The 25,182-nt window shown below is 51.1% G+C and overlaps 9 protein-coding genes across 9 annotated transcripts; 7 read left to right on the top strand and 2 right to left on the bottom strand.

Moving 5' to 3' along the window:
• Positions 1-81: 81 nt before the first annotated feature.
• Positions 82-1,728, top strand: AYO20_08019 (hypothetical protein; the record flags this gene model as incomplete). Its single annotated transcript, XM_022646301.1, has 4 exons — positions 82-245; positions 297-1,193; positions 1,296-1,416; positions 1,468-1,728. The coding sequence occupies 4 exons, from the start codon at positions 82-84 to the stop codon at positions 1,726-1,728; spliced, it is 1,443 nt and encodes a 480-aa protein (XP_022497696.1).
• A 607-nt stretch (positions 1,729-2,335) lies between these two features.
• Positions 2,336-3,013, top strand: AYO20_08020 (hypothetical protein; the record flags this gene model as incomplete). The annotated part of the gene is made up of 1 exon (XM_022646302.1): positions 2,336-3,013. One exon carries the CDS (start codon positions 2,336-2,338, stop codon positions 3,011-3,013), a length of 678 nt encoding a protein of 225 aa, XP_022497697.1.
• Positions 3,014-3,185: 172 nt separating this feature from the next.
• AYO20_08021 (hypothetical protein) lies at positions 3,186-3,855 on the bottom strand (the record flags this gene model as incomplete). The annotated part of the gene is made up of 2 exons (XM_022646303.1): positions 3,186-3,454; positions 3,663-3,855. The coding sequence occupies 2 exons, from the start codon at positions 3,853-3,855 to the stop codon at positions 3,186-3,188; spliced, it is 462 nt and encodes a 153-aa protein (XP_022497698.1).
• A 310-nt stretch (positions 3,856-4,165) lies between these two features.
• Positions 4,166-10,885, top strand: AYO20_08022 (hypothetical protein; the record flags this gene model as incomplete). The annotated part of the gene is made up of 2 exons (XM_022646304.1): positions 4,166-4,350; positions 4,399-10,885. The coding sequence occupies 2 exons, from the start codon at positions 4,166-4,168 to the stop codon at positions 10,883-10,885; spliced, it is 6,672 nt and encodes a 2,223-aa protein (XP_022497699.1).
• Positions 10,886-11,738: 853 nt separating this feature from the next.
• AYO20_08023 (hypothetical protein) lies at positions 11,739-13,508 on the top strand (the record flags this gene model as incomplete). Its single annotated transcript, XM_022646305.1, has 2 exons — positions 11,739-13,169; positions 13,221-13,508. 2 exons carry the CDS (start codon positions 11,739-11,741, stop codon positions 13,506-13,508), a joined length of 1,719 nt encoding a protein of 572 aa, XP_022497700.1.
• Positions 13,509-14,488: 980 nt separating this feature from the next.
• Positions 14,489-16,240, top strand: AYO20_08024 (hypothetical protein; the record flags this gene model as incomplete). Its single annotated transcript, XM_022646306.1, has 4 exons — positions 14,489-15,268; positions 15,319-15,409; positions 15,463-16,116; positions 16,176-16,240. The coding sequence occupies 4 exons, from the start codon at positions 14,489-14,491 to the stop codon at positions 16,238-16,240; spliced, it is 1,590 nt and encodes a 529-aa protein (XP_022497701.1).
• Positions 16,241-16,949: 709 nt separating this feature from the next.
• Positions 16,950-18,151, top strand: AYO20_08025 (hypothetical protein; the record flags this gene model as incomplete). The annotated part of the gene is made up of 5 exons (XM_022646307.1): positions 16,950-16,984; positions 17,064-17,148; positions 17,209-17,291; positions 17,341-17,929; positions 17,987-18,151. The coding sequence occupies 5 exons, from the start codon at positions 16,950-16,952 to the stop codon at positions 18,149-18,151; spliced, it is 957 nt and encodes a 318-aa protein (XP_022497702.1).
• A 2,233-nt stretch (positions 18,152-20,384) lies between these two features.
• Positions 20,385-22,343, bottom strand: AYO20_08026 (hypothetical protein; the record flags this gene model as incomplete). Its single annotated transcript, XM_022646308.1, has 1 exon — positions 20,385-22,343. One exon carries the CDS (start codon positions 22,341-22,343, stop codon positions 20,385-20,387), a length of 1,959 nt encoding a protein of 652 aa, XP_022497703.1.
• A 711-nt stretch (positions 22,344-23,054) lies between these two features.
• AYO20_08027 (hypothetical protein) lies at positions 23,055-24,443 on the top strand (the record flags this gene model as incomplete). The annotated part of the gene is made up of 1 exon (XM_022646309.1): positions 23,055-24,443. One exon carries the CDS (start codon positions 23,055-23,057, stop codon positions 24,441-24,443), a length of 1,389 nt encoding a protein of 462 aa, XP_022497704.1.
• Between the last annotated feature and the right edge of the window lie 739 nt (positions 24,444-25,182).

Consider the following 25,182-nt stretch of genomic DNA (forward strand, 5'->3'; position numbering starts at 1 on the left):
GACTTCCCAGAGGTGTGACTTGGGTAGCCTAGGTGGACTGTGAAGCCTGTACCCTCCGATCCCCAACTACACAGTTGCGCCATGGCCGATTTTCTCCTGCATGAAGGGCCCATGGGCTATTCCGTGTTCAAGGTCGTCCACCAGGCTGATACCGTCGGCAATCGTCTGAAGGAGGTTCAAGATAGTGTTCAAGATCTTGCACGATTTGGGAAGATGGTGGACCTCGTCAGTTTCCTGCCATTCGAGTACGACTGTCATCATCACTCAATAAAAGTGCATAGCTAACCATGCCTCAGGAGCGGAAAGCAAGCGCTTTCAGAGCTGAACGACATCTCTGAAGGCATCGCATCAGATTATCTCAAATCCTTCCTCGAACTAAACCTCCCAAAGGCTGGAAAGAAGAACAAAATCACCTTGGGTGTCTCGGACAAAATCCTTGCGGCCAGCATCAAGACAGCATTCCCCAACATCGAGTGTGAGACTGGAGACACAAGCGAAGTTGTTCAGGACATGCTTCGAGGAATCCGGCTACACTCCGAGAAGCTCCTCAAACAACTCCGCGAAGGTGACACGAATACCGCACAGCTTGGTCTAGGCCATGCGTACTCCCGGGCCAAGGTCAAGTTTTCCGTGCAGAAAAACGACAACCATATTATTCAGGCTATCGCAATACTCGACCAGCTAGATAAAGCGATCAACACCTTTTCTATGCGTGTGCGCGAATGGTATTCATGGCACTTCCCAGAGCTCATCAAGATCGTCTCAGACAACCACAAGTACGCCAAGGTAGCACTATTCGTCAAGGACAAGAATACCTTATCCGACAGCAGCCTTCACGACCTAGCTGCAGTAGTAGATGATGACGAGGAAATCGCAAAGAGTATCATCGATGCGGCCAAAATAAGCATGGGTCAAGAAATCTCGTCTTCAGATATGGAAAATGTGACCTTGTTTGCGGAACGAGTGGTCAGCCTCGCTAATTACCGAAAGACACTGCACAGCTATCTCGTCTCTAAGATGGGCGTGGTTGCGCCCAACTTGGCTGCCCTTATCGGGGAAATTGTGGGAGCCCGGTTAATTTCTCACGCTGGCAGTCTGACCAACCTGTCAAAATATCCCGCTTCTACAGTTCAGATATTGGGAGCGGAAAAGGCTCTTTTCAGGGCATTGAAAACAAAAGGAAACACGCCTAAGTATGGACTGTTATACCACTCCTCATTCATTGGAAGAGCCGGGCAGAAAAACAAAGGAAGAATATCACGATTTCTCGCAAACAAGTGCTCAATCGCCTCAAGGATTGACAACTTCTCCGAAACTCCATCTACAGTCTTTGGGCAAGCACTAAAGAAACAAGTTGAGGAACGTCTAGAATTTTATTCCTCGGGGGCACAACCCACCAAAAACGAGGCAGCGATGGTAGGTTGCGACAATTTTACAACGATGGCCGCATGCTAACTTCGCGCACAGAAGGATGCTATGGAAAAGGTCCTTGCAGAAATGGAAGTCGAAACCCCCACCAAAACGGCCACCGATCAAAGTGAAACAGCAGCCCAGAAGCCGGATAGCGCAAAGAAGGACAAGAAGAAGGATAAGAAGGGGAGGAAAGACAAGATCGAAGATCCAGAAGACACTGGCAAAAAGGAGAAAAAGGATAAGAAGCGGAAAGTGACCGAGATGGATAATGAGGGAGGCGAGAAGAAAAAGAAGAAATCAAAATCCAGGGATTAGGAGGGAGTCCAGGAATGGTTTCTTTTTGGCAAGGTGTTGGCGGTCCTTTTATTATTATGCTTGCTATGAGGCATTGAGCTTTAGCCAGTGCATTCCCTGGTTACTCGGTATTGATCACTCTACAGTGACGAATGCCTTGGCATGTATGAGATACACATAAGTTGACAATGCGGGAGGCGCGCTTCAGGCTCCACACCAATATCATGACTGTACCTGAATTCGTTGTTAGCTTCCTGGCTGGGACAAGTCACTTTTGAAGCCCTGTTACGTGGCACAGCCCCTCTCCCTGATCGCTGGCAGCACTTTTGGCGCATTTGTACTTTGGATCAGTTTCTTTGACCCAATAGAAAGAAGTCTGTTAAGACTTTGAGGAGAGTTTTAACTCGCCGCAACATCTATTGGCCGAGGACGTTGTGTCACTGTCAACCTCTCACTCCAGTACTTACGCTTCACATGTGTCATTAGATCCATGTCGTTCTATAAAGCGCAGGTGAATGAGTCGCTGAGACTTACACATTACCCACGGTGACTGCTGGATAGATCTGTGGGAGTTGCCCTTATTGCGCATGACCGTCTTATTTGAACTGTCCTCCGAAGTCCGTACATGATGACCTCAACTTCCCCCAAGAGAAAGCGAGGCTACCTTCACCCCTTGGATACGGAGACGCCCGGACCTCGGCTTTTGAGTGAAAGCGATTTGGAAGAATATGACGAAGGTAGTCCTCGAAGCAAAGTCGCGCGGAAGTTGGATGACCTCGAAATCCACGGTCGTCAGGATCAGGAAAATCACGACACCAGTGAGAGGCAGCACAGACTCCTCACGATTCCTGTAATATCATCGACTGGAGCACCTGACCACGATGGGGACATTGCGACACTAGAGAACGAGCAAATACCAGAAAGTCTGACAGAAGCTGATCCCACCCCTACTACCGACCCGACAAAGACACCAGGAAATCTATCCCGCTCCAAATCTTCGCCCATGGCAAGTGAGTTGTCTCATGGATTTTGGCAAGATTCTGAGATCACTGGTCATGATCCCGACGACCCGAGTGACGACGGATATGGGATAAACGGCATCGGTTTCAAACCAACAGCAGCAGTGGCATGGTCAAGATCGCAGCGGCGGAAACAGCAACTGTCCGACTACAAGAATCGCGAGGCGCGAGAAGCGAGACAACAGAGAAGTGAGAGGAGAAAACGAGGTCTCGACGAAGACGAAAACCCATTAACCATCGAGTCCTCGCCTCGTAAGACCGCCCGTGTTCATTTCCACGACGGCTGAGATCAGCCAAATGTGTGAGAGGGCCGATTTTTCCTCCAAACCCTCGGACCTAAGACAACCATCATTAAAGTACCATATCGTACACGCGTTGAGCCCTGCAAGGACTCCTTTCCACCGTCAGGCAGTGAACGCCGCGCGCCACGAACTGTTCATCCTTAAGACAGCAATACCTTTACCAGAATTTGTACCAGTGAGCTCTCCGTTTCCGTTCCTGCTCCTCAATATCTGCGGCTGCGGCTGCGGCTGCGGCTGCCCGCGCAGCTTCCTCAGCTGCCTTCTCCCGGGCTTTCTTCTCATGAAGCATCCTCATGCCCTGAACAGCCATTGCCATGCCTCTAGCTTCCTCGCGTCGTCTTTGGTCGCACCAGTAGTACATTCCGGAGGCCGAGAGTGCAAATCCAGCGACTGCCAGGTTGGTGGTAATCAACATAGAAGAGAGCCCTAGAAACAAGTCAGACACAAAGGCTCAAGTTTCAAGGAAGGGTGACTCGAGGACCTCTCAATATAAATCTAACACCTCCGACTGCCCCCCCAGAAGCTATTCCGACAAGCAGTGCATCTCTTGCGCAAGGTACTTGGTACCATGAAGGGCCTTTTCCTTCGTACGAGAAGTTGAAGGCATCTCTCCAAGTCACCTCGGGAGGTTTACCGCCTGCTGAGTTGTACGTTCCTCCAGGCAAGGCATTTGCGGGCTCCGCAGGATTTCCAAGCATTTCCCACATCTTCCCAGCTTGGGTTTTTGGGAAGTCATGCTTGGGCTTCGGTCGTGTGAAAGGACGGGCATCTGACTGGGGCTTTTCATCAGCAGGTGAAGTGTCAGGCTGCCGCGTATCATCCGCCATTGGGAAAGATCGATGTAGTGACTGAACGATGATCGAGAAAAGCTGCGGAGAAAGACGATGGATGTGGAGAAAATGAACCGACGTTTCGCGACCCAACGATCCGCCCTACGCGACACGCGCCACGCGCTCTAATTGAGACGCGTCCAACAATCAAGTTTCCTCGAGACAAATCTTAGCATACGACTACAGATAGATCACCTGAGTTCTGCGTGCTGCGAACCATAGCGAAGGGTACCTAACATGACTTTGTATCTTATGTGACACAGTTCACGAGGATAAGTCGGTCTTTCTTCTCGGACCTCCGTCGACAATGCCCGTCCGAAAACCGTCTCGATATGGCTCGAACGTGAGACTAGGGAAGGATGCCCCTCGTGGGCGGCGAACGAAGACGATCGATGCCTCCACCCTGCGCACCACCGAGGGAACCTCCCAGGATGAGAAACTCCAAGCCACGCGCCTGGCAAACAGCATCGACGAAGCCATGGGCTTCCCGAGGTATGACTCGGGAAAGAGAAAAGTAGGATGGCTCTACAACATGCACAGTACCTCGATTGAAGACCCGAGAGTACCGGGTGGCCGCGCTGGAGTTGACTTCTACTTCATTGGAGAAGACGGCGACAACTTCAAGGCAACGGTTGATTATGACCCGTACTTCTTGCTGGCTGTGAAACGCGGCCGAGAAGCCGACGTCGAGGAGTGGTGCAAGAGAATGTTTGAAGGTCTTGTTAAATCGGTCAATCGCGTTACCAAGGAAGATCTCCAAATGCCCAACCACCTGCTTGGATACAAGCGAACATTTCTCCAACTCACATTCGCGAACGTCTCGGACCTGCTCACTGTTCGCAAGACACTCTTGCCCATTGCGGAAAGGAATAAAGAGAAAGTGAATGCGATGGATACATACGCGGAGGTCGCCAGTGCGGCAGCGGGCTTTGATGTGTACGACGACGACCAAGTAACCGACGCTCGCCCCAATGGGATTGCCGATGCCAGCGACTACATTGTGGACATTCGGGAATATGACGTTCCATACCATGTTCGCGTTACCATCGACAAGGACATCAGAATTGGCAAATGGTACATCGTTGAGTCCACTCACGGCTCAGTTTCCCTGACGTGCTTGGAAGAGCGTTTGCAGCGAGCTGATCCCGTTGTCCTCGCATTCGATATCGAAACGACAAAACTACCCTTAAAGTTTCCTGATCCAGTCATCGATCAAATTATGATGATTTCATACATGATCGATGGGCAGGGTTTTCTCATCACCAACAGAGAAATCGTGTCGGAAGATATTGCCGATTTTGACTACACCCCGAAGGTGGAATACGAAGGACCGTTTCTGATATTTAACGAGCCAAATGAACGCGCGTGCATTGAACGGTTCTTCTCCCATATCAAGGCAGCTCGACCTACCGTTATTGCGACATACAACGGAGACTTCTTCGACTGGCCCTTTGTCGAAGCTAGGGCTGGGGTGAATGGCATCGACATGTATGCTGAAATCGGATTTCGCAGGAACAGTGAAGATATCTACCAGAGCAACTACTGCGTCCACATGGACTGCTTTGCTTGGGTCAACAGAGATAGTTACCTTCCTCAAGGCAGCCGTGGTCTGAAAGCTGTCACGGTTGCAAAGCTAGGCTACGATCCTGATGAGCTCGATCCTGAACTTATGACCCCCTACGCCAACGACCATCCTCAAATTCTTGCGGAATACTCCGTTTCTGACGCTGTTGCGACATATTATCTTTACATGAAGTACATCCACCCTTTTATCTTTTCACTTTGCACAATTCTTCCGCTCAATCCCGACGATACACTACGGAAAGGAACAGGCACTTTATGCGAGATGTTATTGATGGTCCAGGCCTATCAGAAAAACATTGTCCTGCCCAACAAGCACAAAGAACCGAGGGAAGCTTTCTGGGAGGGGCATCTACTCGAGTCTGAAACGTACGTTGGCGGGCATGTTGAGAGCATTGAGGCCGGCGTCTTCCGTGCGGACATACCTGTCAACTTTGCCATCGACACGACAGCGATTGATGAACTCTTGAACGATCTCGATGCAGCCTTGAAATTCTGCATCACGGTCGAAGAGAAGAAATCGTTGGACGATGTTACGAATTATGAAGAAATCAGAGCACAGATTGTTGAAAAATTAGAAGATCTGAAGAATACACCCAACAGGAATGAACGGCCTCTGATATACCATCTGGATGTTGCGTCCATGTATCCCAACATTATGACGACTAATCGCCTTCAACCTGATTCTATGATTGCCGAATCAGATTGTGCCGCCTGCGACTTCAATCGACCTGGGAAGACATGTGATCGCCGATTGCCTTGGGCATGGAGAGGCGAGTTCCTGCCTACCAAGAGAGACGAATACAACATGATACGCCGAGCAGTGGCAAATGAGACGTTTCCTGGGAGAAGTCCCAAAGCACCGAGACGAACATTCCAAGAATTGAGCTTGGACGAGCAAGCTGCAATGGTGCGGAAAAGACTTCAAGAATATTCCAAAAAGATCTACCACAAGATCCACGATTCGAAAACCATCGAACGGGAGGCCATCATCTGCCAAAGAGAGAACCCTTTCTACGTCGACACCGTCCGTGACTTTCGAGACAGGCGGTACGACTTCAAGGGAAAACAGAAGGTTTGGAAGGGTAAGACAGAAGCACTCAAGTCTTCCGCAGCATCTGCTCAGGAGATCGAAGAGGCCAAAAAGATGATTGTCCTCTACGACTCTTTGCAACTTGCTCACAAGGTCATTCTCAACTCTTTTTACGGATACGTCATGCGCAAAGGATCCAGATGGTACTCTATGGAAATGGCGGGCGTCACTTGCCTCACTGGAGCGCATATTATCCAGATGGCGCGAGAACTTGTGGAACGAATTGGCCGGCCGTTGGAATTAGACACCGATGGGATTTGGTGTATGCTTCCAGCGACGTTCCCGGAGAATGTCATATTCACGTTGAAAAATGGCAAGAAGATGGCAATTTCTTATCCTTGCGTGATGCTCAACCATCTGGTTCACGCACGGTTTACAAACCACCAGTACCAGAGTCTGGTGGACCCGGCTACATTCAAGTATGAAACACACAGCGATAATTCAATCTTCTTTGAGGTTGATGGTCCTTACAAAGCCATGATCCTCCCAACCTCAAAGGAGGAAGACAAGAACCTGAAGAAACGCTACGCGGTGTTCAATCATGACGGGAGTCTTGCCGAGTTGAAAGGGTTCGAGGTTAAGCGAAGAGGCGAGCTGAAGCTCATCAAAATTTTCCAGACTCAGATTTTCAAGTTTTTCCTGGAAGGCAGCACGTTGGCGGAAACTTACGGAGCAGTGGCTCGTGTAGCCAACCGCTGGCTTGACGTCCTACATTCACACGGGTCCACGCTTGCTGATGAAGAGCTCATTGATTTGATTTGCGAAAATAAAAGCATGACCAAGACTCTCGAAGAGTATGGAAGCCAGAAATCAACTTCAATCACAACAGCAAAACGATTGGCGGAATTTCTGGGAGACCAGATGATCAAGGACAAAGGTCTAAACTGCAAGTATATCATCTCGGCCAAACCCAGGAACACACCTGTTACAGAACGCGCCATTCCTGTCGCGATCTTTTCAGCGGACGATAGCGTTAAACGCTTCTTCTTGCGAAAATGGCTGAAGGAGGATCCAGCGGAAATGGATCCCAGAGCTGTAATAGACTGGGACTACTACCTGGAGCGCCTCGGCTCTGTCATACAGAAGCTCATCACAATTCCTGCTGCTTTGCAGAAGATCAGGAACCCTGTGCCACGTGTTGCGCATCCCGACTGGTTGCAAAAGCGCATTACTGCAAAGGACGACAGGTTTAAACAGAAAAAGATGACCGATCTCCTCGAGAAAAGACCCCTTACCGAGCGCTCTGTGAATCTTTTGGATCATCGACTTCCTGCCAGTGGAGACATCGAAGACGTCCTCAACAATCAATTCAAAACCCCCGGGGAAGTTACCAAACCCGCAAAACGAAAAGCCCCGGAATCAACAAGTCGTGGTCTTGTTGATTCTCTTCCAGTTCTCCCTTCTGAAGCTCCTTTGATTGACGAAGACTATCGAGGCTGGCTCCAGTATCAGAAGAATAAGTGGAGGTCGCAAAAGCAAGCCAAGGCACGTCGGCGTCAATTGTTCGGGGAAAGACCCAATGTTGCCACAGATTCAATCAGTAGCTTCTTCCGCAACCAGGCCGAAATGATGTACACCAATACCTGGCACGTTCTACAGTTACGTCAAGGAGATTTGCCTGGAGAAGTGACAGCATTTGTTGTCATTGGCAAGAAGATCCACACACTGAATATCAAAGTCCCCCGCACCTTGTATCTGAATCTCAAGGGAGAAGAGCTTCCAAACGTGGATATACCCGGCTGCGATGTCGAAAAGGTCAGCCATGTGTTGCCGAACGGCCATCCATCAGTTCATTTGTTTCAGTTAACCATGCCCGAGGAGACCTACCTGCGAGAAGCGGAGTCAGTGTCTTTATTGTGCAACCATCCCAGTGTTGAAGGTGTCTATGAACGTCAGTTTCCGCTATTTATGCGCGCCCTTCTGAAACTGGGGAATATGTGCTCCTTCGATGAAACTCAGAAAGGTGTTCTCGGAAAGGGCCTTGAACAAGGGTTTGATCTAGCATCACTTCTCAGGAGTGATGGCCAGTCGACGTACCTAGAAGAACCCAACTCCTTAGGGTATATCTACTTGTATCATGTCTCTGCCGGTGATAGGAATGTCTTTGCGCTGTTCTCGACCACCAAATCAGAAGCACATATCATCATTATGAGTCGAACGCGGGACACCCAAATACCAAATGCTGACAAGATATACGCTGAACAATATCGTCAGAAAGTTCAGGACGAGGCTAATGTGCAGGCTGTCTTCGATTATCAACCCAGCATAAATTTTAAGGTGTCACAAGTGACAACAAAAAGGAAAGCACATCTTGAGCTTGCGGATATTCTGAAGAAGTGGCGCGCAGATGAGGCGAAACCGGCGGTACTCCTCCTTCAGACAACCACGCATAAGTCCTTGATCCACGACGTCCGATCCCTCAGGGAATATCCTATCATTTTCCTGCCAGCAGATCAATCTGACATGGATCTCCCTTCTTTAGCTTGGCAGGGTCATGCGATCAAGCAGCTCGTCTCCCACTATTTCAATGTTTCCGGGTGGTTGGTGCATCTGATCGAGCTTGCTCGATACGGAGATGTACCTCTCTGCAATCTTGAAAAGGACGACCCTCGATTCCTCATTGATCTGGCGTATGCACGCAGGTTAAAGCGGAGCAACGTCGTTCTATGGTGGTCTGACCAAGCTCGCCCGGACCATGGTGGACACGAACGTGATGACATTCTGGGCCCACTCAACGAAATCGTTGAGATGCCCTCGATCAACAACGCAGGTGCCTACACATCTGTCTGTGTGGACGTAACGGTGCAGAATCTAGCGATCAACACCATATTGACCTCATCTATAATCAACGACCATGAGGGTTCTACAGAGGCAGTCGCCTTTAACCCGACCGGCGACGAAGAAAATTCCCTCAACTCCAACATGGTGAGGTCGAACGGAGGGTTTGCGCAGGCAGCGCTGGAAGTCCTCCGCGAGATGGTCAAGTCATGGTGGGCGGAAGCTTGTCGTGGTCATCGACTCGCAGACGTAATGGTTCAGCATTTAGTCCGATGGGTTGAGGCTCCGGCTTCGTGCCTTTACGATCGACACCTCCATTACTATGTGCAAATGATGTCGAAGAAAGCGCTGCAACAACTCATCACTGATTTCCGCCGAGTAGGCTCACAGGTTGTTTTTGCGAGCCCAACACGACTACTTCTGCAAACGTCGAAGCAAGACGTCGAAAATGCATATGCGTATTCTCAGTATATTCTCAAATCGATTCAACAAAAGCCTCTCTTCCATTTCCTCGGACTTGAGGTCAAAGACTACTGGGACATCCTGCTTTGGTATGACGCGTACAACTATGGCGGCAAAGGCACTTCCACAGTCACAGAGAATACCAATCACTCCAGTCTCGAGACTGTCGTGCACTGGCAACTTTCACAGTTCTTACCACTTCCATTGCAACCCATTTTCGACGACTGGGTGATCGTCTTTATCGAGTTGATGCAGAATTTGAAAAGACCACAGATATCATCCGAGAGCACACCATCCACTGTTCGACCCACTCAACTACCTTCTCCGTTCATCAGTCTGACAGAGGACCCGACCAGCACCGAGATTACATCTGTCCTGCAAGATCCGTTCTCCAAGCCCTTGAAGAAGCAAATCACAGGCTTAATTCGGCGTCAACGGGAGGAGTTATTACACCCCGAACTGGCCAGCGACTGGACATTCCCATCTTTGCCAGGAGGGACTCTAGAATCCAGTGATGTGCGCAATCCACATGATCCAGTCCTTGAATTGGTGAAATCGCTCATGCAAATAATCTCGCTGTCGAAGCCCCTTCAGCTTGAAGCACGACTTCTCCGCAAAGAGCTCCTGGCCCTGTTCGATGTCCGGGAGTTTGGGAAGGAGGCCCGATTCGAAAACCCCAGTGCGAGTTTGCGCTTCGAGAATCTTGTCTGCGACACATGTACCATGACTAGGGATTTGGATCTGTGCCGAGACGAGGATATTCTACCAGATGTGAACGAAGATGGGGTGGTGGCAAATAATAAACCTTGGACCTGCAACAGCTGTGGGACAGAGTACAACAAAATCATGCTGGAGGAGAAACTCATCGCGAGAGTTCAGTCAATGGTGTTGACTTGGCAGGCACAAGATATCAAATGTAAGAAATGCAGTGGCTTGCAGGGCGACGACAGTGTATTTGCAGATCATTGTTCATGTGGCGGAGAATGGATTGCAACAGCAGATCTGAGAGACGTGAAGGGGAGGCTGAAGGTCATGGAACGGGTAGCGGGCATGTATGGGTTGAGGATGCTGACGGCCGTTGTTGAAGAGGTCAAGACTATGTGTACGATTTGATGAGTACATGGGATATGAAGGACAAATTACGTGCATTGTTTGCTGGTTGGAAGAAACCTTTTCTAGCATGGCGTTGAAAGAGGTCTCTGGTTACTCACTGGGATGTTGCAAACACAGTAGCCCAAGATGCAGTACAGGCTTGTCGTGAACCAACCTAGGTGGGTTTGGGCAATACCCCAGCATGCCATGCATGTCAACAACCTCTCGATAATGTGGTATCGTGGCGGAAAACTTCCAGTGTAAGTCCATAGATATGCAGAAAGCTTGCTTTGTGCACAGAACTGCAAGCAATTAGTTTCACTTGGTCCCTTGCGATTGCTCCACAGCAAGACATTGTCCGTCCCACACATATACCTAGCTCGTAGGTATATGTACACGCCCCAATCCGATCCACGTTCTCACGGAGACTGACAAGGCTGTCCTCACGTGGCTGCATCCAGGAAAGACAACTTTGCCGAAGCCGATTGCGAGGCTGAGAGCACGAGGCTCGACCGCCAAGTTTGAATGCTTTTGGAGCAGGAGGGGCCTTTCCAACTGTTCGCTATAACTTCCCTCACCGATGCGCGACATAGTCGACTCAACGACTCAACGCGTTCTGCTTCTTTCTTTCTCTTTCGTTGTCAGGACATTTTGATGCCCCGATCTTCCATACTATCACCTTGCTGAACGTTGAGCGGCATGGACTATTTCGCAATGCAGATGAAGTGACCATTACTTACCCAGAGTGTCTCTCCCTCTTCTATTATTCTTGGTGCAGACTCAGTCGAGAGGACACGAATCATTTGACGTGGACACTTCTTCTCGATCTGTCGCCCTCTTTTTTCGCATCTCTGTCGATCTCATCTGCCTCAATATGGACCCCGCCGCTCAGAATCGGCCCACGCAGCCCGCACCGCAACAGCAGGCGTCCTTGATCCGTCCCGAGCAAGTCCAGAGACTGCCCCAGCTCAACCCGACTCAGAAACAGCAGTTTGAACAAGGCGTGAGGAGGTTCTGGGAAATCTTGAACACCACTCCACAGACGGATCCCAAATACAATGAAGCATACACCAACCTTGTCAAGACTTCGAGCCAACTCATGGCCGGGATGAAACAATGGCAACAACGAAAACAGATGGCCCAACAAAACGCAGCACAACAGCAAGCCTCGGCACAGACTCAGACACAGACACAGCCGCAGCCGCAATCGCAGCCGCAACCGCAACCGCAAGGGCAGGTACCGAAAGTCGCAGGCCAACCTGGTCAAGCACAAGCCGGCGCTGGATCTGGTCAGAGCGGAAGTAGCGCTGTACAGTTCGGTCAACTCCTCCCTGAAATCCAACGTAAAGTCAACGAGCAACACTTCTACTACCCTCCAGCAATGACCAAAGGCACCGAGCCTGCTGAACTGTGGTTGCGCGAGGCAAAGGCAAGGCTGGGTCAGGCTTTGCAGAGACTTCAAGTCGCCAAGCAGAAAAGAGCCGAGTTCCAGCGTCAGGCCCAGCAGCGACAGGCAGCAGGGAACCCGTTGACTGCCGCGGAAACGGAGGTTTACAACAACAAGATTTCGCAGTGTGACCGGGCAATCAACGAAAGTACCTCATTCATGAAGAAGTTCAACGAACAGCAGGAACAATTTCGAGCCGCGCAACCTCAACACCAATTCTCAAAACAAGCTGTTCCCACTAGTGAAGGAGCAGAAACCACTGCCGCACCTCTGATGCAGCCAGGCGTTCAAGGGCCAACTGCCCACTCCATTAGTAGTGCTGTTTCCGCCGCGCGTAACCAAGCGAACTCCTCACAAGCTCAAGCGGGCAGTCCAACATCATCTGTTCCTCAAGTCAATCCCAACGCTGGTGTCGGCACTTCTCATACTCCCGTTACAGGAACGCAGGCGCAGTTGCCCCAAGCCGTTCCAGGAGACACATCTGCAGGCCCTCGCCCACCTTCCCATCAAGGTCAAACGATGCCTCCTTTGCAACACTCTGCCTCCGCTGGCGTCCATCCTCACCCACTAAATACCAGCATCAACGGCATCAAGACTGCAACACCTAATATCACCAAGAATTTACAGGTTCCCGAGCCCAAACCTGTCACCATGCCTCCGTCGAGACCAACCTTGACCGGCGGTGCTGGGGTCGGATTGCCTGGACAGCTGGCGCAGCCTGCCATCACCGCGTTGCCTGGATACGTGTTGGAATCGAGCGAAGATGGGAGAGTTCTGTCCAAGAAGAAATTGAATGAATTGGTGCGCGAGGTTTGCGGCGCTGGCTCGGAGGAGCAGCTCGAACCTGAAGCCGAAGAGGTAAGCTTGCGCTTGTTTCGAAGCAGCTAGTTTTGTGTTGACTATTTTCAGTTGTTCCTCTCAATTGCCGATGACTTTGTCGACGACCTTGTCACAGCAGCGTGTAAGCTTGCAAAGCTCCGCGGGTCGTCAAGCCTCGAACTTCGCGATATTCAAATCATTCTCGAGCGTCAATACAACATTCGTGTGCCAGGATATTCCACCGACGAGATTCGTACCGTACGACGACCACAACCTGCGCCAGGGTGGGCACACAAGATGAGTGCAGTTCAGGCAGCCAAACTTACGGGAGGTGCAAACAGCGCTGCTGCAACTGGCACCAACGGAAAAGAGAACTAAGCATGTCTGCTCTAGGACAAGCATGGCGTTACGATTCATGACAATGTTGCCGGCGTTCGAAAGCAGGGCGATATGACGTGAGCCAATGTGGTCAGGCGCAATGTGAACATGGAACCATGGGGGTGGCATGCTTTTTGTACTGTCGGGAAGGCTGGAAGAACAGGCGTCCTGGAGATATGGCGACTCGCTGTCATTGAGACATTGTCGGACGTGAGATACCACATGGAGCTGGAGGTGCAGAGCAAAGGTCTTCATAAGGATGAGTTCCACTGTCCCAAGCTAACCTCCAAAAGTTTGCTGCTTATCAGTACTGTGTATTGGACGTGTTGGCCTTCAAGGGCTGACTACCTAGATACCGAGTTACATAGCTGAAGGATCAATTAATCGTACCAAAGTGGAACGTACCCAGGGCCTCGGCGAGTACACAGACGCCACCTTGGAGCTCTACAAAGTACCTAGCAGTGAAATGAGTCTCAAAGTGCTGCCCAAAACTGGGTCTCTGCGCACCAAAGGGCACAGGAGGCTGGGGGTGCTTGTTGCCTTGCCTACTGGTGGTAATAAAGTGTCCCTAAAGTGCCTAACTAAGGAAGTATTAGTGGTTGTTGGTGGTGGGTGGTGCCCAATAGCCCAATAAACAAGAGACAGTGTGGCGACGTCATCAGCAGCCCAACTCACTGCCACCCTTGATTCCCTTCCTCTCTGGTGCCTCTTCAACCCACTGTGCCCCCCAATCAATTCGTACTGAAGTAGTGTGATCGTCACAATCCCGCGGTGACTCCTCTGTAAAGACTCTTCATATTGATTGTTGTCCGCTCCTTGACAGCAAAATTTCCTTTCATTTGCTCAGCCATCTCGCCCGGGAGGAATTGAGTGTCGGCGGTCGCTGACCGTCTTGTTCGTTAGCCTCATCCTCTCCAATCGCCCATCCAGGATCACTACCCGACAATCCTCTTCCAACCAGGGACATTCACGCCGCAGCTATGTCTAGGTATCGCAGTGATCCTCGCTACTCTGAGGGCAATCTCCCGTATCGTGACCCTGCTCCCCAGAGGTGGGATGCCGAGCGGTTTGTGCGTGAACGAGAAGTGCGCGCTCCGGCTCCACCGGTCCTTGAACAACGTCCTCCATACGCCGACTACCCACCCCGCCGTGCTCCAGTCTACGAGGACCAGAGATACTATGAGGAAGACCGATATGGTCCTCGCGGTGCCAGCGAACGCAAGTACTTTGAGGAGACCGACTACTATGATCCACGAGCGCAACGAGGTCAGATCGTGCCGTACGCTCCTGAACGACCAGCCAGACCTGATCCAATCCCACGGCCGGGCATCATCCGCCGTCAGTCGAGCCTGGACACATTCGACCGCAGGCCAGCCAGACGCTTGGATGACTACGACGATGGCCACCGACCGCAACGGGGGCTTCCCCCACGAGAACTGATCCAAGTTCGGCCCCCTTCGCCCAGACGGTATCCTCATTATGACGAAAAGTTCTACGAGGACATCCGCGTGCAAGACCCCGAATACTACGGTGATGATGGCTTCAGGGAATACCGGGAGCGCGAATGGGTCAAACGAAGAAGTAGAAACAGCAGCCCCTCTCCGGGGCCCCGTATTTTGAGGGAAGAAGAAATCATTGAAGAACGCAAGGAGGAGATAATTGAGGAGAAGCCATATCCACGACGAGGCAAGACACGTATGCCAAAAAGACTCGTCCACACTAAAGTGTTGTTTGATCTGGGCTACCCATACTATGAAGAGGTGAGAATGTCTGATTGTCCAGATCAGCATAACAATACTGACGGTTGCAGGATGACCGAACCATCATCATTGAGAAGGCGTTGGGTCCCGACAATATCGATGAGATTTTCACGAAGAGCAAGGAATATCGTGAGAGAGAAGGTAAGCTTTTCCCAGCGTCACTTCTTCGTGAACCAGATATCTGAGAGTTGCAGTAACAACGACTCGGCTCATTGAAGCTCCGCCCAGTATAGCCCCCAGTATCCGCGCACCTAGCGTGCATGGAGGCGAAGTGATCATTGAAAAGACTGAGAAAAGGGAGGAGATCAAGACTGTGCCACTTGCAGACGCACCCCGCTCCGTGCGCGATTGGGATGGCCTTTCCGTCCGGTCTCCATCCCCCACAAAGTCTCATCGATCACGGTCACGAAGACGGTCGCGCCGTGGATCTTCGCCTGAAGTCTTCAAGGAGACTGTTGTGGAGAAGAAGGAAGTGATCAAGGAAGTCTCTCCCGCACGAACACACCGATCTCACACCACGCACCGCCGAGGGTCGTCTGTCAGCGATGAGACGATCATCGAGCGAAGAATCACTCGAGAAGAAGTCGAAGATTCCAACTCGGTTCATGTCGGCCCGCTCGCACTGGTGGTCGATCGTAAGCCACACCGCAGTGAGCGAGATATCAAGGAAGAAATCCGCAGGCTGGAGGCTGAAAGGCGAGAGTTGAGGCGCGAGAGGCGGTACGAGCGCGAAAGTGGAGAAATCATCAAGATCGAACGAGCCCGTGAGAGATCTCCATCGCCTCGAGGAGAGGTCATCATTGAAAGAAGGGGCGACGAGGTTCTCGAAGTCAAGAAGGATCGGCGAGGTAGGATGTCGTTGATTGTCAAATGAACAAAGTTTTCCTGATTGACCGGCGTTGGACAGGTCGCTCACGCTCGGCTGCACCAAGCCCGGCTATCATCAAGGCCATGATGGCCACTCTGACCTGAAAAGCACTTCAGGGAAGCGCATACAATTTGGTGTTGGTGAACAGCCCTTCTGAAGAAACTCCAGGGAGGGGACGGGGGTACCATTCACATTATCTGCGCCTATCCTTCTACTGGATTTGGTATGATCGATCTATGACAAGTTTCGAGGCAACTCTGCAAAGTATACGGAATGAGCTTGAGGGTTTGGAAAACGACGGCTGGTATGATACACAGCTATGAACGAATCTCATATGTGAAGTTGTTGGACTGTGGATGGAGGATTCAAGTTCTGAAATTTGGAGATAGACATGAGTTGGATGACTACGTTACATACCTTCAGTTTTCAATCTCAGCTTATAACCACCATTTCAGATGCCTTTGGATGCCAAAGAGATTGATTTCCCTGAGACTGTTTCGGGCGCTCTAGGGGTCATATCCATGTACGGGGTACCTATGTAGAGAGAGGACCAAACAATCTTGTGGGTTGCCGTAGTGAGGCGCACATGTGAGCAGGATTGACCCCCACACGCCCCCGGCGCCCGTTTGGCCGATGTCAGACTGCATCTCATCCGCCTTGTCTCCCTGATCATCCAACAGACAAACTGCCTGCATTGCCCTTTACCCACTGCCCTCCATCCATTACCCTTGGTTTCTCTGAGCTACACTACAGACCTCCCTTGGATCCGTCGTCTCCCGTTGTCGCTGTGGTCTTGAGCAAGTTGTTGCAACCATGGACAAGTTCTCTGCCTTTGGCAAGAATATCAGGTACGCCCCCCCTTATCCCATGAATCCTCGATCAAATAACCCAGCCTCGAATTCCCACTGATTGAATGGGTGCTATTAGTACGGCATTCAACTCGACAGTTACTCCGTCCTGGCAACGAAGTCAACAGTACCTCAAGGAGCAATTTGGAAATGCTGAAGATAAGGTCCGCATTATCAACAATACTCGATGGCTGAGCGACCTCCGCTGACCAAGAGATTCTCAGACACAACTGCCTGCGGACTACATCGAGCTTGAGAAACGAGTTGATGCTTTGAAGCAAGTCCATCAGAAGCTCCTTGATGTCACGTACGACTCCCATGATCTGCGCCGAGATGTTCCATTGACAACCGTCTAGCAAGCAATACCAGAATGAAGCCTACGACTACCCTCCCAATATCCGCGAATCCTTCGGTGATCTTGGTCGCAGCATCTCGGAGAAAGTGACGCTGCTCTCCAAAGCCCACAACGCATCCGAAGCAGCAACTGCCTTTACTGCTCCCCCTTCGGCAAAGCCTCAACCCAAAACATTCAATCATGCCATTGCCCGCGCCTCGCTCGCAAGCTCCCAGCTCATCAAGCAGTCCAACACCTCGGGGACCGGCGAAGACCCACTTGCAAATGCCTTGGAGAAATATGCGCTCGCGGAAGAGAAAGTGGGCGAAGCTCGGTTGGCGCAGGACCAGGCCATCCAGTCGCGATTTCTTGCTGGATGGAGCACCACGCTGAACACAAACATTCAATTCGCGACCAAGGCAAGGAAGGCGGTCGAGAACAGTCGTTTGCTGTTGGACAGCACTAAGGCGGCCAAGAAAGGTCAGATTCAGGGTCGCGGCATGAATCCGGATGATGAGACCGCCCTGAGCGAGGATGCTCGTGCGGAGATTGAGGCCAAGGAAGACGAGTTTGTCTCGCAGGTCGAGGAAGCCCAGGGGGTAATGAAGAATGTGAGTCTATCCCGTGTATATGACGCCTTGACACCTCGACGAAACTAACCTTCGTAGGTGCTCGATACCCCCGAACCACTCCGCAACCTGGCGGACCTGATTGCTGCGCAACTAGAGTACCACAAAAAGGCGTATGAGATCCTGTCTGAATTGGCCCCAGAGATCGATCAGCTCCAGGTTGAGCAGGAGAGCAACTATCGCAAGAGCAGAGAGGGTGCTTGATCTGACCTTAGAGCCTTTCGCTCGTGGGCCTTGTACTTTGTTCCGGTTGCTATTGCGGTGTCTGCAGTGGGATGATTGGGGTGGAGGAAACGTGGTCCAACTTAAATCCGCATACCAAATGTCATTTGTTGCTGTTGTTGTAACTCGTAGATATTGGTGTTAGACTAGTCTGTTGCTCTCTCGCGCTGACCTGCCACTGCCTGCGCGGATGTGTCAAGGGCTGCCGAAGATTTCCCGCCGGTGACACAACTCGACAACTTGCGGCGTCTCGCATCGGAGCTTCTGACCTGGTTCGAAGTGCGGCCTTCGTCTTGCTTTTGCTCCACGAATATTAACGACTGCATACGATACAGAGCTGCCAACCTCCTCAAACAACGGGCCCCATATCCCTCTAGAGACTGCGCCCTTTCCACAGAACCCCTCGCGAACCTGCAAAGTTGACGTGGGCGTTATCCGACGCACTTCGCGATTCGCAGCTCCCGTCGTCACTCTGGTCCCTCGAGGGCTTGACCCAAGGAATTAAGGACATATACACAAGATGGCAAACGGGTACGTCCACATCATACATGCAAGGAGCCTCTGGGCCCAAGATCTCGTCTTCGCAACCTCGATCCTTCCACACATCCGGCCTGGCAATGGAAGCACGGGAGATGATAACCACTGGGCATGAGGACATGAGAAGCTGGACCTTACAAAACGAGGAGGCTACAGCTCAGGGATATGTGGGTTTCATCGAGAAGGCTCTGGCTCCTACATCTAGAGTGCGGCGGCGTGAAACCTGTCGTTTGGTCGGAGCGAGATGACTTTCTGACTGCCTGCAACCCTGGTCACTGTGATCATTCCGAAAAGGCGACCTTCTCAACCCCCGTGTCCTCTTTGCTCATGTTCCGCCACACATCTCGACGTCTCCTTGCTCTAGCAGCTTCTCCAAATTGGACTTCCCGGTGGCGTAAGGAATGAAGTCAGTCTCGAGCTGACCTATGGTCTCTTCTGGCAGGTGGTCTATCCTCATCGGTCTGATCGTCATCGTCGTCCTCAGCGTCGCGGCATGGTTCCTGAGCCCAAAGGGTGAAAATCAAACGTATGTCTCAATATCTTTACATGGATCAACTCACACACCTGTGTCGGTATCGAGTTTGACCTACGTCACGAAGCCAATCACCCCTTGAGTTGTTCAGAATGCTTGCCCTCGAGTTCGAAGCTGGTTGATCGTCAAATACTGACTTTCTATTCTCTAGGATATGGAGAAGCACCCTCATTCTGAGCTTTGCAAGCTGTTATATCATGTGGGGTACGTACGATGCCTGTTCTTCCGTGCACTACTCCTGATCATCGCTCCTTGTTCTACTTTCCTCCATCAATACCATGACCTGGAACCCCCGGGCCTTTACAAGTCTGCCTGGTGTTGACAACTCCATGTTCTTTGGCCAACACCTCATCTCATGATGCGGTCCGCTGACTGCCTGTGGCGATGCAGCAATTACCTTCTTCGCGCAATGGCATCCCTTGATCGAGCCGCGGATGGCTAAGTTGAGGCATGGATATGCTGGGGGGAGTTGAGCAGAATTACGCTTCAAGGGGAATTTCTTCGCTGCCGAGGACGAATAGATTTGTGCCTGTCTCGAAAAGCAGCATAAGCAACAGAAAGATTAAACCCTTAACGGGATGAATGTTTGCACGTTCGTGGTTTTTGCGGTATTAAAGTGAATGAAAGTCCCATGTATAAGATACTATCTTCGTGTGCCCCAGACGGATTACCATGAGCCGCACATGCTACAGACAGTGCAACTTGGACTGGGCACCCAAGGCTCCCTGGACACCAAAACAAGACCATCCCACCAGGTTGTCTAGCACTTAATAAGGATTCAGAGAAGCACAATCGGACATTCGACCCTTGATACGCCCAATGCAGGTAGGAAAACGCTCGTGGTGTTACAACAGCTATGTACAATACAAACAATGTGTCCTACCGGTAAAGTATTCTTGAAGGCGGCTCCTAGAAGCAAGAAGAGCAAAACCCCAGTCTCGTACCCTGCACTGCGGCGAAAGATACTGTGCAACAACATAGCGGCGTTGGTCCGTCCTCGATGTCTAACATGCCACGGCAGTTCGTTTACCCGCCAGTCAATGATGGTTGCCCTGGCTGGAACACGGACCAACGAGTTGCCTGGCCTGGACGTTGGACCACCGTTGATGTTGCAGACTCGGCTCTCCATCGTAGTGCGGCACTGATTCAGTCTTCTTTTTTGTTTTCCGTCTCACCCTGCCTAGCTTCGTCTTCTTCAACGTCGAGGTCATCTGTAGTCTCCAGAACCGAGATTTTCACCTCGTCAGCTGGAGATCCAAGCTCTTCGTTCTCTGTCTTGGCTTCATCTCCGCCCTCGTTGACCTTGGAGTCCTCATCCTTCGGGCCAGCCGGTGATGGTGGCTCCGCCCTGATTGGACTCATGCCCTCATTATCCTCGTCACTTTTGTCGTCGCCATGCCCTGCGCTCTCGCTGGCGGCCGCTTCTATCCCGTGCGTTGCCGCCGCTCTGTCAACGGGCTGACTTTGCTTCTCTGAGTTAATGGAATTTTCATCATCCAAGTCATAGATATGTCCCAGTATTGCCCCAAGCACGTCACTTCCACTCGTCCTGATCGAGCCACCAGAAGGCGACGTGATTTTGTGACCTCCTTCCTCTTGGAACGGATTGGTTGTCTGCTCTATCGGGGTTTCTACTTTCACTTGTTCATCTTTCGCACTCGCAGTGGCTGCACTGTCCGCCGTCTTAACACTGACGTCTCCACTTTCCGTTGTAGAAGTTGACTCGAGATTTTGGGAAATCATATGCGTGGAGATTGGGTCGACATCTTCTGTTGTACCGGTGGGTGTGGGATCCTCTGGAGCACGAGGCTCGTATTTTGGCACCGAGGAGGTAATGTCAAGCTTTGGTAGGTGGCGCTCGGGGGAAACACCTTTACTTTTGTCCTTCCCTGAGTCATTCCCCGTCGAAGAGGCACCCCTTTCCGAATTTGCAATGACGTTTAGTGTCTCCCCCGATTGAGATGGTGAAGATTGGTTCTTCGGCGCCACTTCGTTGCTTTTCGGGTGCTCTTCCTCCTCTTCCTGGCCTTCGGCGATGGTGGCAACATGGCTCCCGGTGCTTGGGGTGTGTTTGTGTCTCCGTGTTGTTGCGCCGGTGCTGACTGTTGTAGGTGCAGTCGGCGTAGTGGTGTCTGATAACATGGATCCAGCAGATGGATCATCCAATGCGGGAACCCCTGCAGTGTCTCTTACCAGTATTTGTGGTCGTAGGGGACCCTCACGTTCAACAGGAGCTTCGCGAATTCCTTCAGCTTCGGCTGGAATCGTATAGCTGTCCTCGGGGATGAGATGATATTCATCACAAACGACTTTGAAGAGCACGTACAACCCGTACGTGGCTTCGACCGACCAAAAGACATCACGATGCTGAAACCAAGCGTGGGCAAATATACGATACACTCTTCGAAAGATATTGGTCAATTGTCGCATGCTTTGCATGACGTTTCCTGCTTCCGAACCAAGCGCCAACCGCGAGGGGAAATGCTTCGGACTGGTCAGAACGTTCGCGGCCCAGTCGAGAGTATGGTTACAATAGTCGATGGCACAGCATGATTTGGGTGGTTCGTGTACCGCACAGAGATACTGCCATTCGCTGGCGCGCATTTCAGGACACGTCTGAGCTGAACACGGCGGGTTGTCGTTCATTAAGAATATTGAGACGATATTGGCTTTTTGAGTGAGAAATCGACAGAGTTCATACAGCCACAGGTTCCTGTCCACAGATTCGCTGTCGTTGATATGTGGCGGTGTGGCAAGTTGTAGCGCTGACTCCTTCGTGATTGGGATGGTGTGTGTAGACTCTGGGGTGTGGGTGAGGTGAGCGTAGAGGGATTTGAGGTGTTCTTGAAGTTGAAATGGCGAGTCGAGCTGGCTCAGTGGAACTAGAGGAGGTCCTAAAGCCATATCTGCAGCTTTTGTTCCCGGCCTAATCCTCCTTGCTGCTCCTTCATCTGGTTTTGACGTCGCATCAAGTGATAATTCTTTGGAGAGGTCAACGCCCGGGCTTTTAGGGCCAAACTGGACCTCCGGTATCGGTGGAGGAGATGGTAAGCGTGGGGAGCTGGACGGCGAGACGCCAGACCTCGAGGGCGTAACAGCAGTCATTGTGTATGTGGAGGGCCAAAGACACCGTCGAAGGTCGAGCGTAGATGATGGTGACCTGGGCGCTTATTCCTCGGAAGTGGTCGTCTCTTTACTCTGGGAGGCGGATACCTATGTCCTCGAGTAGTGCGTTTCTGCCAGGTGAGGAGCTTGTTGAGCTTCTTTCATGGCCCCTAATCCTGAGCAGTTCTCCGTCGGTGGTAGGAAAGGCGCAAAGGGCCGAGGGCAATGCGGTCGCGTGGTCGCAGAGAGGCGCTTAACGGCGGTGCTCTTGATTAACTGGAAATGCCGTGGCTCTCATAGCCAGCTCAGGAAATACAGCACGAGATAAGGGTTTGCGAGGAGGTGAGTGCGCTTCGGGCACTTGGGGTTGGTGGTGTGTTTTGTAGGTATCCTGAGATACTTGTAGATAGCTCCATTGTGAGCCCGACCAAGGTGTTTCGCAGGAGCACTCTTTCGGATGAGTTGCCTATTTGTGAAAGGATAAGGTTTGAGATCGACAAGCGGTCGGGCGCTAAACCTTAAAAGCTAAAACTTTCTCCCTCGGTTGATATTCCTCATCTGTACGTCGACAGGGGAGCACAGCCCGCAGAGGCATTTTGGGTGCCGCAAGGTATGATGCAACGCCCAGAGGGAGAGTGTTTTAGATCGCCTCAATCTTTCACATAACTGGGATCAGCGTAGTGCTTGTTAATCGCAGGGCAACACATAGACATGGATGATGAAGAAATACCTGATCTGGTCGATGTTTCTCAGTCGGATGGCACGACCACCACTTTACAAGACGACCCGGACAAAAAAGTGCCCATTACCATCATTACGGGTATGAACGCTCTCCGAGAAGACTTATGCGCCGCCTCCACTGACAGGAGAACCTGCAGGCTACTTGGGCGCGGGAAAGACAACTTTGCTCAACTATATATTAACAGCAGAGCACGGCAAAAAAATAGCAGTCATTTTAAATGGCATGTGGAAGTCCTCTCTCACCCCTTGGGATGCCCTGAACGACCAGCCCTATCCTGCCCGTTCCTCGACCTGCAATCCTTGATTTTGATTTTGACTGCTAACGTCCTTGTGGGGCCTGCAGAGTTTGGAAACACCACGGATATTGAAAAGTCCCTGACTGTCACGCAGAACCATCAGGCCACAACAGAATGGATACCGTTGGCCAACGGGTGTATCTGTTGCAGCGTCAAGGATTCTGGAGTGGCAGCTCTGGAATCCCTCGTGGAGCGTCAGAAGGGCTTTGACTACATCCTGCTCGAGACCACGGGTGTTGCGGATCCAGGGAATATCGCTCCTATGTTTTGGCTTGATGAAGGACTAGGCAGCAGTATCTATCTGGACGGCATCGTCACAGTGGTTGACGCGAAAAACATACTCAAAAGCCTTGATGAGCCTGCGCCAGAAGAATTACCGCAATCCGAGACCGCAGGTCACGATCACAGCCTCCCTCTGCTCACAACTGCTCATCTTCAAATTTCTCACGCAGATGTGATAATCCTCAATAAGACAGATCTTGTCTCTCCGACGCAGCTTTCAGCTGTTCAGGCCAGAATTGCTTCTATTAACAGTCTTGTACGAATAGTCCCAACAACACATTCTCGTGTCACAGATCTCAGCGGCACCATCCTTGATTTGAAAGCGTACTCAACCTTCCCCTCCGGCTCCGCCACATCCAATGCCAGCGACAAGACCATCCCCGACTTCGCCTCCAAAGGTCATTCGCACCTAGATCCCACGCTCTCCACAGCCACATTCACCTTGCCTCCTTTTGATCCACAAAAGCTACACCTTCTGTCAGGCTGGCTGGAAGCACTGCTCTGGGATGCCGAGGAGTCGCAGCAGGGGAGAGAGCGACAGTACGAAATTCATAGAACGAAAGGTTTGGTCAAGTGTACCGATGGCAGTGCTAGGGTTGTTCAGGGGGTTAGGGAGATTTTTGAGATCATTGACCTGCCACACCCCAAGACTGGTGGTGGCTCGCTGGCCAAAGAAGCCGGAGAAGAAGTGGCTGAGGAAGAAGGCAAGCTCGTGTTTATTGGGAGGAATCTGGATCTGATAACTGGCTTGAAGCTTGATGAGCACAACAACTCCGCTTGATATGCGAGGTGGAATACACAAAAAGGTTCAGCAATTCGGTCGGTGGAAGTCTGAGATACTATTTCATGATCGTGTCATAAATTGATATAGAGTACTGTGTCGCCTCTCTGGTATTATCGAAGTTTGAAATCTGCAAGCACCTCACATTCTTCCGTTGAAACCGCAGGAGAGGAGAGGCATCTAGCTTTGCCTTGATGTATTGTTCAGCATCCTCGATGCCCCAATCCAAAACAGAATCGGTACAGATCAGTCCATCGTGCTGAGACAAAAAAAGCTCCCCTGCTCGTCTGGTCAAGCGTGTGCTCGCCGCTGAATTGGTTTGGTTTCGCAACCACAATCTTTTTCAAATGTCATAACGCCGCCCCGATGCATTGTACATAAATCCGAAAAGCTAAACTAAAAGATCAAAAGAGCCCATCCTCCTTGCTTCGAATGCAGCCCCAATCATTTGTGAACATAATCTGTCGTAACAATATGCATCCTTAGGTTGCATTGCATATCAAAGTGCCGCAAGATATCCGCAAAACTACAATCCACCCATGATTACAGCCTAGGCTGTTGTAGCATTTCGTATCGTCGTCATCCAAGTTCAATAAATGTCGTGATTCATTCGCTTATCAGTGCATGCGTGTTGCTCAAAAGACTGTCATAAGGAAGCGGTCAAGTGGCTATTCCCACATGATTTTCATTCCTGAGATCCGGTAGTTACGTACTCACCACAGGTAGAGTCATGAGATTT

Source organism: Fonsecaea nubica, assembly GCF_001646965.1.
Source record: "Fonsecaea nubica strain CBS 269.64 chromosome Unknown Scaff60, whole genome shotgun sequence".
NCBI lineage: Eukaryota > Fungi > Ascomycota > Eurotiomycetes > Chaetothyriales > Herpotrichiellaceae > Fonsecaea > Fonsecaea nubica.